Genomic DNA, 16560 nt, shown 5'->3' with positions numbered 1-16560 from the left:
GTAATCTTTTCAAGGCTGGGAGAAAAACTGGAGGTATTTGCAGATTTGGTAGGGATGAAATAGAAGCTGGATAGCTGCACAATTTATGTTTTGTACTGATGTTCCTGTTGGATGCCTGACCTCCTGGATGCGATTTCAAAGCAGACACACATGTATGTTTTTTGTCAAACAGGGAGATCCATCCGGAGGGTCTTCCCCCAGCCTACACCATCATCCTGCTCTTCCGGCTGCTCCCTGACACTGGATCAGAGCCGTTTGACATCTGGCAGATTTCTGACAAGAACAACAACCCGGAGGTCGGCCTCACTGTCAACCGTAAGTGTCCGCAGAGAGGAAGCTGTCAGTAAACATCTGGGCACCTGTGGACTGTGGAAGTTTTCATGACAATATAACAGGGCAGAAAGATAAATGACTTTTTTTTCATCATTTTTTTAAATCATAGTCACATTTATTCCTCCAAAGTCTGTACCCTGCTCCAGACAGTATGCCAAAGGATTGACTGTGGACATCTCATTTAAAAATGACAATTAAATATGTGTGTACCTCAATTAAAATTCAAGAAATTGCACAGCCCTACATTACAAGTACAGAAGTACATAAATACGGGCGGGAAGGTACAGTCAAAAAGGTAAATGGAAAAATATAACTACTGTAAAAATTGCAACTACTGCAAAATGATCTGGGAAAGTAGAAAAATGTGGCTATATAAAACTACTACTCAAAATGGCAAGAAAATACAGTAACACTTTATTTTAGGGTACACTTATGAACATCGAACTACCTGCTAATTAAATAGTTGTAGATGGTTAATGTGTCATTAATCTGTCATTAATTAGTATTTTTTCATCCCTTATTAATGTCTAATTGCCCATAAGCTTATTATGCTCTTAATTAGACATTTACAAACACTTTCCTATTAATACACTTTTTTTTTTTATTATTAGTATGATACTAGGCCATTTTTGTCCATGAATTATGATTCTAATAAGCTTTTGGTAATAAGCGTGTTCTTAAAGACAAGTAGCACAAGAAATGTAGTTTTTACATATTTGAGCTTCATAAATTTAGCTTACTCTTATGTAATAAAACAGTGTCTAGGTGTTAATAGAGTCCAAGTAGCCATGAATTAAGTCATTAAACTCATATTCATATATGAACTCTTAATATGCATGTCACAATACATGAATTAAGTATAAAGAAGAGAGCACTTTAGAATAGGGACCATATTCATTTCAATTTGTATCAAACTCGTAATTTATTAACTATGATCAAAACATCACTTTAGAATCGGGAACATATTTATGAGCTTAATGACTTAATTCTGCTAGTCCTTCACAACACACTTATTACTAAAAGCTTATTAGAATCATAATTCATGGACAAAAATGGCTTTGTATTATACTAATAAGCAGTAATAAGGAGTGTATTAATAGGAAAGTGTTCGTAAATGTCTCACTAATAGCAGAATAAGCTTATGGAGAAGTAGACATTAATAAGGGCTGAATAAATACTAATTAATGACACATTAATCATCTACAGCCATGCTAATTAGCAGGTGGTTAGATGTTAATAAGTGCACCCTAAAATAAAGTGTTACCAAAAATACAACTTGAGCACCCGAACCGAGGAATCTGCAAAAACAGTGATTCTGAGTTTTTTTTTTTTGTAAATTAATCTTGAGTCTTAGTGAGTAACTGGCTATAAAATAACTCGCTATAAAATAAAGGCACCAGGCCATTTTATTTACATAACACTGGTGAAGTACTTTACAGATCAGACCACTAGAAAAAACGACATTGTTGTACACACGTGCCTAACGCATGTCAACAATTACACTCATGAACCTAATCCTTCATAGCTCTCTCTTGATCTCCCTGCTCCATCCTGAGCCATGTGGTCTCTATACTTATGCCTTTGCGTGCCACCACAATGTATCATAATGATGCATCAAAGTCTCCTATTTTTTCAGCTTCAAGCAAAACAATCACGTTCTACAACAAGGACACCCGAGGCGAAATCCAAAAAGCCGTCTTCAATGAGGAGCAAGTTAAGAGGGTCTTCCATGGCAGTTTCCATAAGGTAAACAGTGCATGCTTCTTATAGATTTGTGTTTATGTTGATGTTCTGCATGGGTTTTGTGACCACTTATTTACCATTGTCTCATGCATTATTTAGTTTTTCTTGCCTCATACAATGTTTCACTATATCAAAAGCTTTTTCATCTGCACTTAACCGCTTTACATCCCAAACTATTTTCCAATATGAAACAGAATATGCTTACACAGCTCCTCCTTTGTTCCTCTGTGCCATTGTTTATTGTCAAAAGAACCACCCTTTTTGAGTTTGGACATTGAGCGTTGTCAGACCACGGACATGATGCGTGAAATATGATTTGAAAGCTTAAAATTGTTCAGAGTTATGGAAGGAAAATCCAATGACCCAGCATAATGTGCAAACTGTTAGGCATGAAGGCCTGGCCACATCTGAGCATCAACATCACCTGGTGGCTGTTAGGAACATTCCACAGCAGCTTTTGCCAGTGAGGACATTTTATTAAATTGTATTATGAATTTGGTAGAACTTGCTTTGGGCAATTGCAGAAGCCAATAATTCGGTTTTGGAGACAGATATTATAGCTTTATCTCTTTTATTAATATTGGTTTATTCATTCATTTTGTTTGTGAAAGTTGAAGTAGGTTGCGCCCAGAAGGAAATCTAGATTAAAACTGTTGATTTCTTATCATTGTTGGATGCTTGTCAGATTATTTGCTGTTGTAACTTTGCAATAAGAATGATCTACATGATTTAGTACTCTCATTTAGTAGCATACAGTAATATATCACAGCTTCATACTCCCACCCATTGAGATGAAATTGTCTAGCTTAATGCCTTGGTATTGTTTTGTTTTTCTTTAGTGGTTTACCAAGCACGTTTTACATTTTACAGGCCAAGTTAAGCTGTGCTAAAGTCTATTGGAGTGTCAAATTCAAAGTAACAACAAATGTACACAGTCAAACAATGAGGTGTATTATATTTATGCAGTGACCCAGAATGACTTTGTTGCATTGATGCAACAGGGCAACAACAGTCTCCACTGTCTTATAGAATTTTTGTTGGGAATTGCGCCTTGTTAACAGTACTGAAAATGACTGACCTTTTTGTGCTGTATTTTTTTTTATCAGATTTTGCCCACTTCCTCACTTTTGAACCCCGTTTCTGATGCTAGTGATACTAACTACTGGCGTGAGTGTCAGAGCTTACTGTAACTGCCCCCGGAATTGGACCGTTTAGCATCTCCTCAACTAATTACAGGGTAACATTAGGAATGAATGGGTAAGGGGGAGAGCGATGGATTAAAATGACATCATTGTTGTTCCCTTTGGATAGCAGCCTGATTTATGCGTACAGTTGTGTGTCTTTGGGGAGACTAGAGGCAGAATGTACCATGAGTGGCCAGCTTGTGGTTGTTACAAGTTGCTGTTGTATGCGATGGTGAGGCTGCAGTGGTCCACCTAGCTGCTTATTTACAGGACCGCTGAGTAAATGTCCCTGCCAACTGCTGGCATGTATTTTTATGTCCGTGGTAGACCGACATTAAAGCCATGGCTTGTACATCATTTCAATGCGTATTACCAGGGTTGACATAAAAGCTTTTTGTTGGTGCTTTGTTCCTGTTGGTATGCAGAGTGTTGTGGCAATAAGTTACCAAAACCTTAACGTTGTGAGAATGAAATTACATAATCAAGAAAATAAATACTATCTGGAGCAATATTCTAACTTTCTTTGTGAATCTGAACATCTACGGTACCAAACATGTGTGAAAGTGGTCAGGAATGACTTTGGCAGATGCAGTCCCTCCCACACTCTGAGGGTGAGTTACCATCGGGGGACCCTTCCTGTTAGGTCATGGGGAGAGGATTTTCCATACAAGTTTCTCAAGGCATCATTGAGTTCAAAATTTTGTTGCACTGACTGTACACATCCCACATAAAATACTTTGTTGTAATTCGAAATCCTGCTCCTAGCCCTTGTGTCCAATTCGGGTTTGTGGTTGGGAGGGTTGTGGTAGTACTTGCAGACTGCTCTTTAGTGAAGCAGGAAGGTGACTAGAGAGCTTTAAACATTTTTAGATTATTAGGGGCTTATTGGACTAGACCGCGTAACAGGATTTTATTTTGAACATTTTTGATAGAGCAACTATGTGTAGGGCACATACAATACATACAAAATTAATTAGATCAAAACACAATATAATATAGATTTCTTGCTTTGCTTAAACTTTTTTGTTAGTCAAATGGTTCTGAACATTCTGCACCTTAAGAGCGGTGATCATCATGTTGAGAAGGGGGGCAGTTCTGTTCTGTGTGTATCTGAGGTGATGAAATAGTGAACAATGACACGTATCAGTAGCACCTGAGCTCTGTGTAACTGAAACATCTTTCATCAGGTCAAAGAGTCCAACCAACAGTGTTTGCCAAAGCCTTTTTCATTTTCCAATGACTAAATAGTGTGTACTTATTGGTTTGGTTGGTTGGTAAAGATATTATACAAACATGCTAATTACTGGCTAACCCAGCGTACCATTGAATTGTTATTTGGGTAAGTAAAGAAGGTAATATATCCATGCCATAATCCTCAGCCCACCACCACTTTGCTCTGTTGCCAAGGAAGTCAACTGTAATTTTGTGATTGGTTGCCAAGAACTATGGGCCGCTCTGTGGTTGGTATGGCTTTGTACAGAGAATAGTAGCTTGCTTTTTTCTGCCATAAAGAAAGCTTTCTGATGGTTGAGCTAGGGAAAATTTGCAACTGTGAAGAAAAAGTATGGAAAGAGTAGCACTTTTGATGGCACACCGCAAATGATATCATTTCAAGATGTGAACGAGGCGCCTTGGACAGGAAACCATCAAACCTGGCATTTTGTCACTGGGCCTTACACAATCACTCACCACAGCTTTGCGCAAATGCAGGCTTTTTTGTGTCTGTTTGCTTTTTTCAAAGTTCATTCATCTCTGGAGACATCACAAAGTTGATGAGTGCCAAATCACTAACCACACTGGGTAATATCCGAGCATGTGATTAAACCCAGGTCAGCTAAGACTAAACTATGAAAGCCAGGCTCTTGCTTCTGGGAGCACAACCATTCAAGTAAAAGGGTTGCCAAACAATGTCTTTTTAAATTTTCACTACTGTTAGTAGACCTTTGCCATCCACAGAACACAACCCATGACATTTTAAAGAAATTCAGTAGCAGCCATAGAGGCACCCATTAAGTCTGCTAAATCAGTTCAATCCAGTCTCACAATATTATTACAGACAGTGCCCAAACCTGGATCAAACTTCATGAAACATTAATTAAACCCCACTATTGCGCACAGTGTACTGAAAATTCTATCTTGGTAGGGCATGAAACTACCATCTTAAGTTCTTATCTTAAAGTAGATTTTGAAATACTTTTAAAAAGACACTTGAATTTATAAGTACCTTGTCCTTTTCTTTTTAGCTCCACATCACCATCTCTCCAGAGAAAGTCAAGTTGAACGTGGACTGCCAAGCGGTGGCAGAGAAGTCCATCAAGGAGGCCAACAACATCACTCTGGAAGGCTACGAAGTGCTTGGCAAGATGGTCAAGTCTGGAGGAGGAAAGAGGCAGTCAGCAACAGTGAGTGAAAATAAGCTATTTAAGTTCTGGGAAATGCACATTTTAAAACAGCATCTTTAAATAGTAAATAAGCCTATTCTCTGGTGTTAAGATGCACGATTAAGTTTTACATGCGATCAGTGACTGTAGGATCTTTATAGGCACATCAGAGCACTTATTGTTGTCTGTTTTGGGACAATGGTCTTTTTTATCCAAAGTGCTTTATGTAATGTTTTTCCTCACTTTTACTTTTCTGTCTCGCAGTTCCAGCTCCAGATGTTTGACATTGTCTGCAGCCTGAGTTGGATCAGTCGAGACAAATGCTGTGACTTGCCAGCCACAGTAAGACTTTTACATTGAATTAACAACATTTTTTATTATTGCTTATTTAAACTTAAGACCAATTTGAGAACAGTAGAGCAGCAACTTACCAGGCTTGCATGTCTTTCTAATGAACATGTAATCGTGTGTTTCAGAGAGACGAGGCCAAGTGTCCATCCCTGCCCCACTCCTGCACATGCACACAAGACAGCATCGGTCCACAAGGGCCTCCTGGACCATCGGTAAAACAACCATATCATCTGCAATTATACCCATTTATCTGTCTTTACCTCGCCCGGGTCTGTGCCAAATATTGATATTAATGCCATATAATTTTCTTCCAATCAACATAGATGTATAATTACTTAAATATTTTCCAGCTACGGATAGAAGTAGCATGGATTAAAATGCTGGGTCAGGGAAAGTGTCAACAGATATACAGTTTGCTTGTAGAGAAAATACCAGTTAAGTGTGTGGGCTGGGTAACCTCGCTGTCCCACAGAGGATTTTGTCTGGCTTTGGGTTTAATGCTCTGGAATCCACTTCTGACAGTTGACTTACTTACACTCAATTGTGTGTCTTTAAATATCTAGGGAAGCCCAGGTACTAAGGGACCACGTGGAGATAGAGGAGACTCAGGTCCTCCGGTAAGTCCAACCTCATTGTTTTAAACAAATAATTATTTCACATGAAAATAATGTGTAAATTGGTTTGCTTTTGCTAAGCACACTAGCTTCATGTATGAGACAAAAAAGAAGGAGCATGTTTTTGATTAGTTATTAGTTATTACGGGTGTATATTTGTCCTAGACTTGATTTGAAGTCTGCCTGTCTGTTCATTGTCTCAATCTGAAACACTGATGAGGCCTATCTGACTTTTTGTACCTAATAACAGTTTTTTTTTTTTTCTTTTTGATTGGGGCAGGGTCCTATGGGTCCACGAGGTGAACAAGGGCTTCCAGGCACAATGGGACCACCTGGTCCGCAAGGGCCCAACGGACTGTCCCTACCTGGTGAACCAGTGAGTCAGACTTGTTTACTGTATATGGCTAGAAATAGTCTGTGTATGCATGAGAAACGTCATATCTTATAACCGATGTGAGTCTTGAAATGATATGATTGAGTTCATTAAAAACCTGTGGGACTGTACTGAAATATTTTGATTATAAATCTGGTGGAAGGAATTTGCAACTATTGACAAATCATCTTAGGCCAACAACTCAGGCATTCCGTTATTTTCTTACCTACAGTTCACGTCAAAACAATAAAATCAAACGTTAAATGATTCTGAAATTTTTCTTCTCCACCTACAGGGACGACAAGGACCAAAGGGAGATCCAGGAGCCCCAGGCCTGCCTGGTCTTCAAGTGAGTGTGCCTTCCTGTCTCTCTCGTCTCTGTGGTTTATGAACAGGAAGCAGCAGACTGTCCATGGAGAGAGCAGTGCTATTGGAGCCTGTCCACATAGTTAGATTGAAACCACATTCAAAGTGGGAGGCTTCTCCTGCCATCCTCTGGGAGCTCCTCACTCTACCATCAGTCCTCTGATTGACAAACGGTAGAAAGCCAGTCCTGCAGTGAAATTATTACAAAGCCTAGACTCGTGTTACCAATGGGGAGCTGTGGATTGGAAAGTATCCATCCTTTGTATTTGAACATTGGAAGTCTTTACATCTGTTAAACAAGTCAGTATTTTTGCAATAGTGCATAGCCTTATGTTATAAAATGTCATGAAATTGCTCAGACCAACATTAAGTACTTTTCCTCTCGTCATGTTGGAGCTGTAAGGGAACTATCAATATGTTTTCTCAAAGAACACAGATTTATTTAGTGAACATTTAAACTCAACATTGTTCCTCACTATTAGCATTTAATGGAGTGTCTGTTATTTTGGCAGGGGCCTCCAGGGCCACGGGGTCCTCTGGGCCCAGTTGGACCGAGCGGCGCACGGGTGAGATTTACCTCCAGGCTCATCTCATTTACACACTGGATTCTAAACATTTACAAGCTCTATTCAAAAGCACACATGAACCTAACACTTACTTAAGCTCTTGTTTGGCCTTCGGTCACCCACTTAGATCTTTGCATGCTATAAACGTGTGCCATTTTTTACACTTTCACTGAATGTTCGTGCTTGTGTCAGCTAGAATTATTAAACAAGTTCTTATGTTAAGTAAAATGTCAAAGCCAAGGCTGAAAGCAGGGTATAGGCATGACATTGATGTATCGCATGAGCAGCGTCCCTTGTGTGTTGTAAACCATTTGTGACTGTATGTTATTTCTTTGTAGGGTCCACCAGGAAAGGAGGGACAGTCTGGCCCCCGAGGTCCACCCGGGCCCATGGTGAGTGTGTGTTTATGTTGTCCCTGTTCTGCACAGCCAAATAAATATCCATGGCTTAGGGCTTTATTTCCTGACACATTTACAATAATTAGTGCTGGTTCCACTGTTGCTGTGCTGGAAGGCTGGGTAAAGACTAGTGTCTATAGTGCTCCACGCAGGAGAAGGAGTTGTGTTTCTAATTTTCTTTCTTCTGTGGTTTCGGGACGTCTGAATCTACTTAATGTATCCCTCTTGCCAAGAGAGTTGATGCCAGTATAGAATTGACATGCACTATAGCATCCTGCCTGCTCCAGCAGCCATTACCAGTGGCTGTGTGTTTATGTTCCATCCCTGTAGCTCTGGTTTGGATGTGTGTTTCCAGCCCCTTATTGTGCCACATGTACTACAGATGTCAAAGCATAAATCTATTCTGGAGCCTTCTGCACAACTCTTAACACAAGTTATTGGTGTAATTATGATTAGAGAGCAGGAAGGAAAGGCATACAATGCAGTACTGATGTTTTCCTTTTTTAGGGAAACCCTGGAAACCCTGGTGTACCCGGAATTACTGGAAAACCTGGAAAACCCGGAGATACAGGAAGTCCAGTACGTATTAGATCTTCAGAATGATCCACTAATGTTTTTGTATCTCTTGTTTCTATTTATCTGATAACTAATGCTTTTAATAGGGCCCTGCTGGTATTAAAGGAGAAAAGGGAGAGAGGGTATGTACTCATGGATATATCTTAACATAACTGTTCATTTTCCTACTTTCATCATATTTATGCTACTGTTTTAGGGAGACTTTGCTTCTCAAAACATGATGCGATCAATTGCCAGACAAGTTTGTGAGCAGCTTGTCAACAGTGAGTCCTTTTCTCTTTATCAATGCACTACAATGGTTTTTATGTATTATTTTTCATTCTCTACTTATATTTTTTCAGGTCAGATGAGCCGTATTGATCACTTGATCAACCAAATTCCCTCTGGATACAACAGTCGCACAGCCGGACCACCAGGTCCTCCTGGCCCTCCCGGAGACCAAGGGAACAGAGGCGAGCCAGGGCAGCCCGGGAGACCAGGTTTTCCAGGAAGTCCAGGTTTACCTGGAAGTCAGGGCGAAAGAGGTACATCATCAGAGTTTAACAACAAGTCAGTGAGTGGTCTTACAGCAAGGACTCATAATATTTTGTAATGTAGGTTTGCCAGGAGAGAAGGGAGAGAGGGGTTCCCCAGGAACTGGCATCAGAGGACAAAGAGGCGCAAATGGGCCACCAGGTAAAAAAACAAACAGAGCCTTCTCCACAACAACAAGGTTTGTTATTTGGGCTGAGCCACAGTTTGCAGCAGCTGCAGGCCTCCTGCTGATGTGACTCTAACAACAATGCTTAACTCTGAAATCACACAAGATCTACCAACACAAACAAGTTACAGATACTATTATTTACAGAATCTGCTGAAAATACACAATACAGAGGTATTATTATCACTATCATTATGACTTGTTTTTCCTCTCTCACAAATTTTTGGTGAATGCATGTTAGTGATGGCCTAATCATTTAAGACATACTTTCATATTTATTGGGTCTTTTGTAAAGCCCCCAACACATCATAAAACTCCTGTTCCCAGAGAAATGCATTTTCATCAGTGGCATGAATCTTCTGTCATTGTGTCGCCCACTCGACCAAACAGTGACTGTTCTGTTTCTGTGAATGAAGTGAGAAAGGCCAGTGGGAGGAAGTCCTCTGGTGACTCACTATTGTGTGTGTGAGAATCAAATTGCTATACAATGAGCTCTCATTGGTGGCTTCATTGACAACACATGGGCCCACTTAAATCACAGAGTACAGAGAGTGGGGGAAAATTCCATCCTGAATTTTTAACGTCTAGACGGACGGGGCCAGGGGGTAACTCCAAAACACCAGACCATATCTTCTTTTTTCAGGCTTTTTAATTGAGTCACTGAAGCAGTTAAACTGCCCAGCTACCATGGAGTGTTACCCTATAATTTCCTCTAAATAATTTGTCTGATGTCAATGCATTTCCTCTTCTGTCCCACAGGCCCACCAGGCGAGTCCAGGACGGGATCCCCGGGTTCTCCTGGTTCTCCTGGGGCTCGTGGTCCTCCAGGTCGACAAGGTACTCCCGGTGTGAGGGGTCCACCCGGACCACCTGGATACTGCGACTCCTCCCAGTGTGTTGGCATTCCTTACAATGGACAAGGATATACAGGTATACTGACCACTGTCTAGGCCCTGCATGGTGCTACTCAAGTCAAACAAGACTAAATTTATGCACGCCAACTCACTACTTAAATGTATGGAGTAATGGAATGCACTCTCCCAGCAAATTGAACTTAAAATGACAGTAGCTAAGTGGATATCATGATTCTTATTCCTCCATACATTTCAGACATGTTAGAATCAGCATGAAAAGTCTATTTAGTGTATGATCTTTTTATTATGATACGCTTATAACTTTGTTCAACAGAAAACACTCACACCTTCTTTGACCTATTTCCAGGTTTGGCATAGTAAACCTTAAGTCAACTGTGCCGCTTTCACTTTGAAGTCCTGTTTCTGAGATGTTTGCCCAGTTTCTAAGGGGGCATGTAAGGATACTCACCATGGACATAATGATACTTAAATAAAAGCCAAAAAAATCGGAGCAGACTGACTAACACCATCTCAGATACAAGTAATGACAACCTGCAGGCCTGCTTGCATCTTGAACTACAAACTTGGAGGAAAGCAAGAGAGACAAACATTTCTACGCAAGGAAGGAGCATGTTCAACTAACAGAGAGGATTTTCAAAAACAAAACAGTGTTGACGTTAAAGTGATACGTGTAAATAAACTAATGTTGTGTGCCTTGTAAATGATGTATGATCCAGGAATCACACTAAAACATCAAGTTAACGTTATATTTTGAAGCTTTCCGCCTCTTAACCCTTCGCTTACTCACCACCAGCATAACCTTACAACAGCTTTGACCCAGCATGTTCCTCAAAACATCTGTTGGCCATGTCAGCACTATTTTTTGTTTACCATTTGTTCTTTGTAGTTTTTCTTTTTAGTATGTATAACCCATTGTTTTTTTAATGTCAACACAACTCAGCCTTTTGTAAGAACCAAAGACGTGTAGAATGCTTTTACATATGGGGCGTTTTTGTGGGAGTTCCATAGTGCAATATAATTTAATTTGTGCATATGAAAACTTGTAGATACAGTTTTTGTTTGATTTGGCCACAATTTTTTTTAGCTACCCGCTTCCAGCCTGCACCTGACGTAGTGCCTTTACCTGTGGAGCCCGCTGCAGAATTTGAGACAATAGATTCATCCGATTACTCACAAAGGAGAAAGAGATCGCTACACCGGGGTAATGCAAAGAGATCATAGCTTTTTTTTGGTCCAAGTTCTCAAAGGGAAATGTGTAAAAAAGTGTTGAAGAAACAATCTAGTACTTATGGGTTTGATACCCCTGGCTATGTTGAACATATATATATTTTTTGACATGAGAAAGTTACATACCAAACTGCAACCTGTGTGTCTCTGTGTTCATATATGTGTCAGCTTGTAATATAAAAGCAATTGTTCATTCGACTTCATCATGTACTGCACTAAACCAGCTAAAAGTATGCTAATAGTACTGAGTGTCTGTTTATGGACATTTTCAAATACTCCATCCCCCAAAAGACTATTTTCTAAGATTTTCTGAATGTTTTTTACGGTCAATATTGAGATTTTGTTCATGCATTTTCTCTTGCCAAAAATGGGCTTGCATGTGTATATTTACTGAGGATTTCCAAGTCCAAATGTAATTGTTGTTTTTTACGGTGCAGTACGATTTGGTTTGCAACACTATTCAATAGCTGTTCTAATGTTCTGCACATTTTGTGAATTCCACACAGCCTTATTTTCTTATTTATTTCAGAAACAGAGAGGCATTTTTCAATAAAACTACTGAAAAACTACAAAGGGTGTCTCTTGTCTATAAAAACATGTCTCACTCAAAACCCATCATTGACACTGTGATGTTAAATGCCGCAAAACATTTAACTATTTTGTTGAGAAATGCTGTGGGATTTGATGCCTTTACTGATTTTGACAGTTAAATGCATTTTGAGAAAGCTAAAATGGCAAGCCAAGAAGATGAGGAAGATTTTAGAGTAAAGATAAATTGTCCATCACATAAAGGTTTTCCATCCAAGGTTATTGTTTTGGCAGAACTGAGTCTGACTTTACTCTTATCAGCGTGTACACACATTTTACAAAGAAGGGATAAAATAGAACTTGGAAAAGGTCAGATGTACTATAACTCATCTAATACACATGAGTAATTATTATACACAAACTAATTTCTCTTCTGTGGGATCAGTAAAATGTCACAATAAATAAACTAGTTTTGTATGACTACTAATGTCATTAAGAAACCACGCAGTCTGCTTATTTATAATAGCAACATTGAAATAAATGTTAACTTTTTGTATGCAATAGCATGTCCAACACTAATTGTTATCCAAATAAACAAATTATTGATTTGGAATATGAGATTGACTTCATTGGCAGATGTTACTTAGCCTGACTGTTGATCATTATTTTCACTTTCATTAGCATGCTTTATTTACAGTACTAATACTGAACCAGACCCAGACGGTGTGGTGAGCCATGCAAAAATGATTGAAAAGTCGAACATTTATTTGGACTCTTAAAGGATCATTGAAAGCACAACCACAACAACAGTGCAACGCAGAATGAAGTACTGCCGTAGTACAGTAGAACATGTGGAACAATTTTGTATTTTCAGAAAATATGAACCCACATTATGTAACTTTGGCAATATATAATGCTCGCCAGGCCCCAGCCATGCCCCTATAGCACTTAAAGGTAATGTATGTTGCTTTTATGTGCTCAAAGCAGAGTATGCACAGTATGGAGAGTTTTAAGGTGCAGCTGGAAGGGAGTATTCAGACATCCACATGGGCCATTCTTTTGATATATGGACCATAAAGAATACAAAAACTATGCAGGTATGGTGAACTATTTTAAATATTTTCTCATCTTTTCCTTAATATGACTTCCTTCACAGTTTTGCATTCAGAGGTTCATTTTCAAGTCAGTAGTGATCACAAACCAGACCAAAATGTAAAACCCTCGTGTGCCATACCAACAATCAATCCAACAGCTAAATTAAGTGTATATGACAGGTTTTTTTTTAATGATTCTTTAATTTATATAAATGACAGTTTTGCACAAATCAAGAAGCTGTTTGAGAAGAAAAGTTGAAAATGTGTTGAAAATTATAGAAAGTAGAGAATTCTAAACACACACTTGACATGACACTAGGGAGAATACTGTCCAGAAGTTTGGCACAATTTACAAAACAACATTTTTTTCTGATACTAACATCAATTCAACAAAATAAAAGTGTAGTCTAGGTAACAGATATGTATTTCCTAGTGTAATGCAACGATTTCCAACTAGAAAGTAACATTTTAAACCTAAAAAATGGCCAAACGGGGAAAACAAGTGTGATTTTTTATTTTTTTTGCACAAATTTTAAAAGGTATGAGTTTTAGTAAAATGAGTAGTCCAATCTATCATAGGCACATTAACCACTCAGCCAATAAGTACCCCACAATCTATAAAATCATAACACAAAATACCATTCTTAGTGAGTTAACATACAAAACAAAGTGACACTAACACAAACCCTTTTCTGTGCCAAACCGCCCATGCCTACTCCACACTTCTGATTTGTGACTTTCCAGCTCAAAGTTGCGGAGGTTCTGGAGCGGTGTTCTTGGAGTGGTGGGGAGTTAGTCTTCTCAAAAGGCAGATATTCAGTCAGTGTACAGACCATGACTAGGTTTCCACTTTGCAACGGGCCAAGAACAACAGTGAGCCTGCCTCGAATCTACAGCTCGACTTGTTAAAAAAGGAAGACGGTAGTAAATGATTTTTTAAAAAAACACGTCCTTATTCGACCTGATATCTGTCACCCAAATGTTCCCCATATGAAAAGTTAACCACGCGTTCCTTATTTTATAGGAGAAACAGTCAGACTCAATACAGCAGCTTGAATACAAAATGTTATAACATCCAACGCTTTTATCACTTTACTGGCATTTCATAGTGGGATTCTCATGCTATAGTTTGGAAAGCAGTGGGTCCAATCTCCCTCCTACGTCTTCTCTTTTAAGCATATGTATCGCCCAGCTGTGAGCACTTCAGAGTGACAGCCAAAGTCTCTTGTTTGGGTTTGTCTTCTTCACACAATGTTTGGTCAATGCTAGATAAAGACAAAACACATAAGCAGAGCAGGACCTAGGAGGGACTTCAATACATGGAGCTGTTGGTGGTCTCTGTGTTGACATGAGGAAAGGTCAGGCTGGGTGACAGACATGGGAAAAGTAAAGGAGAAATTAGGTCTTCAGTTATTATTTGACCGTTTAGGTAAAATTTTTAATATTTGAATCCACAAGAAAATATAAGCCAATTTAAACCATGGATTTGATCCATTCTGATTGCTTCCTTTGGGTGCTTTAAATTTTGCCAACTCAAACAATAATGCTCTGGCTACTAAGAATATAATAACTCCAGATCATCAAAGTCATAATAATATTGTGAGCTCATTTCAGGACACAGTTGCATGCTTATTCCTGTAAATGCATTGGTAGCTAAAATAATGGAAACAAATACAGAGACCATGACGTATTGCTTCATTTCAGTGCCATAAACATAAAAGCTTAAAGATGTTTACCTTTTCTACAATACCATTTGCCTTCCAATAATACTGTACTTTCTGGGCTATTGAGCACACCTGAATATAAGTCGCATCAACAAAATTTTAACAAAATTTTAAAATTGTACATATAGGCTCCACCTCAATATAAGCCGCAGGTGTTCACGTCTTCAAGAACGTTTTCAAGTTCGGGGCCGTCTGCTTTAGTCAGTTTGTCACGCTGCCATCACCAAAATCTCACCAACGACTCATTGATGCCGAGCTCACATGCAGCAGCTCTGTTTCCTTCTTCCACAGCCACATCAGTCGCCGTTAACTTAAAAGCTGCATCATGTGCATTTCTACGTGTGTTTTCCATGAGGAAGGTGTGTGTATGATGCGCAAAATAACAGTCCAAAACACAATCAAACGAGCATCTTCCTCGGCCCATCACCCCGTCTCTCCCTGCACATGTCTCCTACAGAAAGAGCCTCTGTCCTGTCTGTATCATGTCAGTGTCTTAGAGGATTTCAGCAGATTTCAGCCTCTCCCAGGGATGGGGCTAGTTCTGTCAATCAGGTATGAGTGGTTAATTTAGCATCATAACTTATTTTATCACACGGCGATAAACAATTTGAGTGCGCTGACAATATCGCTAGGTAGTGTCACAACTTCATGTTAACCCTAGATCCATGTGTAACCGCACAGTCAGCGGCGTTTTCTGCACTCAGGTTGCACGTATCCGCTGTGTTGCCAAACAATAGACCATATATATGAATGGAGAATCTGCTAAACAAAGAATCCGTCCATATATTAGCTGCATCGTTTTATTAGCCGCAGGGTTCAAAGTGTGACAAAAAAAGTAACGGATTTTAGGCCGGAATTTATGGCAATTTCAAAATAATGTTTCCGCAAAAAGTCTTTGTCAGACCATTCTTCCTCCTTTGGATCACAGGTTTTCACTTTTATATTGTTGTTCTTTGTATTTGTTAAATTGGTGTGCATTTTCTGTTTCATTTGAGGTAGTAATATTGTGCCATGAGATTTGGTTGACTATAGGTTCGCTTTCCTGGGCAAAGTCCTACCCAGCTGATATATAAACAAGAACCCCCCTCCCAGACATTGTACTATGGTCAGTCATAAAAAAGGAACACTCACGGTTCCACAGTAGGGATAGACGATATTTGGACCTTTAACATATCAGCTATCAGACTTAAATCTCCAGAATAGACTGAAATCTTTTTTTATTGATAAGTCTGCCTAAAGATACACATAAAGTTTAGTTTTAACACTTTAATACAAAGAGATAGCTGCACAAATATTACTACACTGCTTTCTGAAAGATTTATGGTGAAAAAGGGCGGTGGGTGAGTTTATAGTAAATTTAAATACATTACAAAGTTGAAAAAGCTGTGGAACTCAAAAAGTATAAAATAATTAAAAGCCTTTAATACCACATAGCAGATAACGTTAAAATCACACCAACACATTTCAGCCCCTCGGCCTTCATCAGGGCAAACTGTTTGTCTGGTATTAAAGGCTTTTCATTATTTT

The 16560-nt window shown here is 39.1% G+C and overlaps 1 protein-coding gene across 1 annotated transcript in view; it reads left to right on the top strand.

Moving 5' to 3' along the window:
- The window catches only part of col12a1a (collagen, type XII, alpha 1a), a 43233-nt gene extending 31557 nt beyond the window's left edge, over positions 1-11676 (top strand). Inside the window, exons 50-66 of the mRNA XM_055158477.1 lie at positions 173-315; positions 1970-2079; positions 5504-5662; positions 5906-5983; positions 6118-6204; positions 6556-6609; positions 6887-6982; positions 7275-7328; positions 7858-7911; positions 8250-8303; positions 8817-8888; positions 8972-9007; positions 9082-9148; positions 9227-9409; positions 9483-9560; positions 10345-10515; positions 10807-11676. Coding sequence (XP_055014452.1) covers positions 173-315; positions 1970-2079; positions 5504-5662; positions 5906-5983; positions 6118-6204; positions 6556-6609; positions 6887-6982; positions 7275-7328; positions 7858-7911; positions 8250-8303; positions 8817-8888; positions 8972-9007; positions 9082-9148; positions 9227-9409; positions 9483-9560; positions 10345-10515; positions 10807-10817 — 1507 coding nt within the window. The 3' untranslated portion in view covers positions 10818-11676. The remainder of the gene's footprint in view (positions 1-172; positions 316-1969; positions 2080-5503; positions 5663-5905; positions 5984-6117; positions 6205-6555; positions 6610-6886; positions 6983-7274; positions 7329-7857; positions 7912-8249; positions 8304-8816; positions 8889-8971; positions 9008-9081; positions 9149-9226; positions 9410-9482; positions 9561-10344; positions 10516-10806) is intronic.
- The last annotated feature ends 4884 nt before the right edge of the window (positions 11677-16560 follow it).

The sequence above is a fragment of the Boleophthalmus pectinirostris genome, unplaced genomic scaffold (assembly GCF_026225935.1).
Source record: "Boleophthalmus pectinirostris isolate CB_2022bp ecotype Guang Dong unplaced genomic scaffold, ASM2622593v1 HiC_scaffold_10, whole genome shotgun sequence".
Classification (NCBI taxonomy): domain Eukaryota; kingdom Metazoa; phylum Chordata; class Actinopteri; order Gobiiformes; family Gobiidae; genus Boleophthalmus; species Boleophthalmus pectinirostris.
The sequence above is the reverse complement of the archived record's forward strand: the minus strand, read 5'-3'. Positions and strand labels throughout refer to the sequence as shown.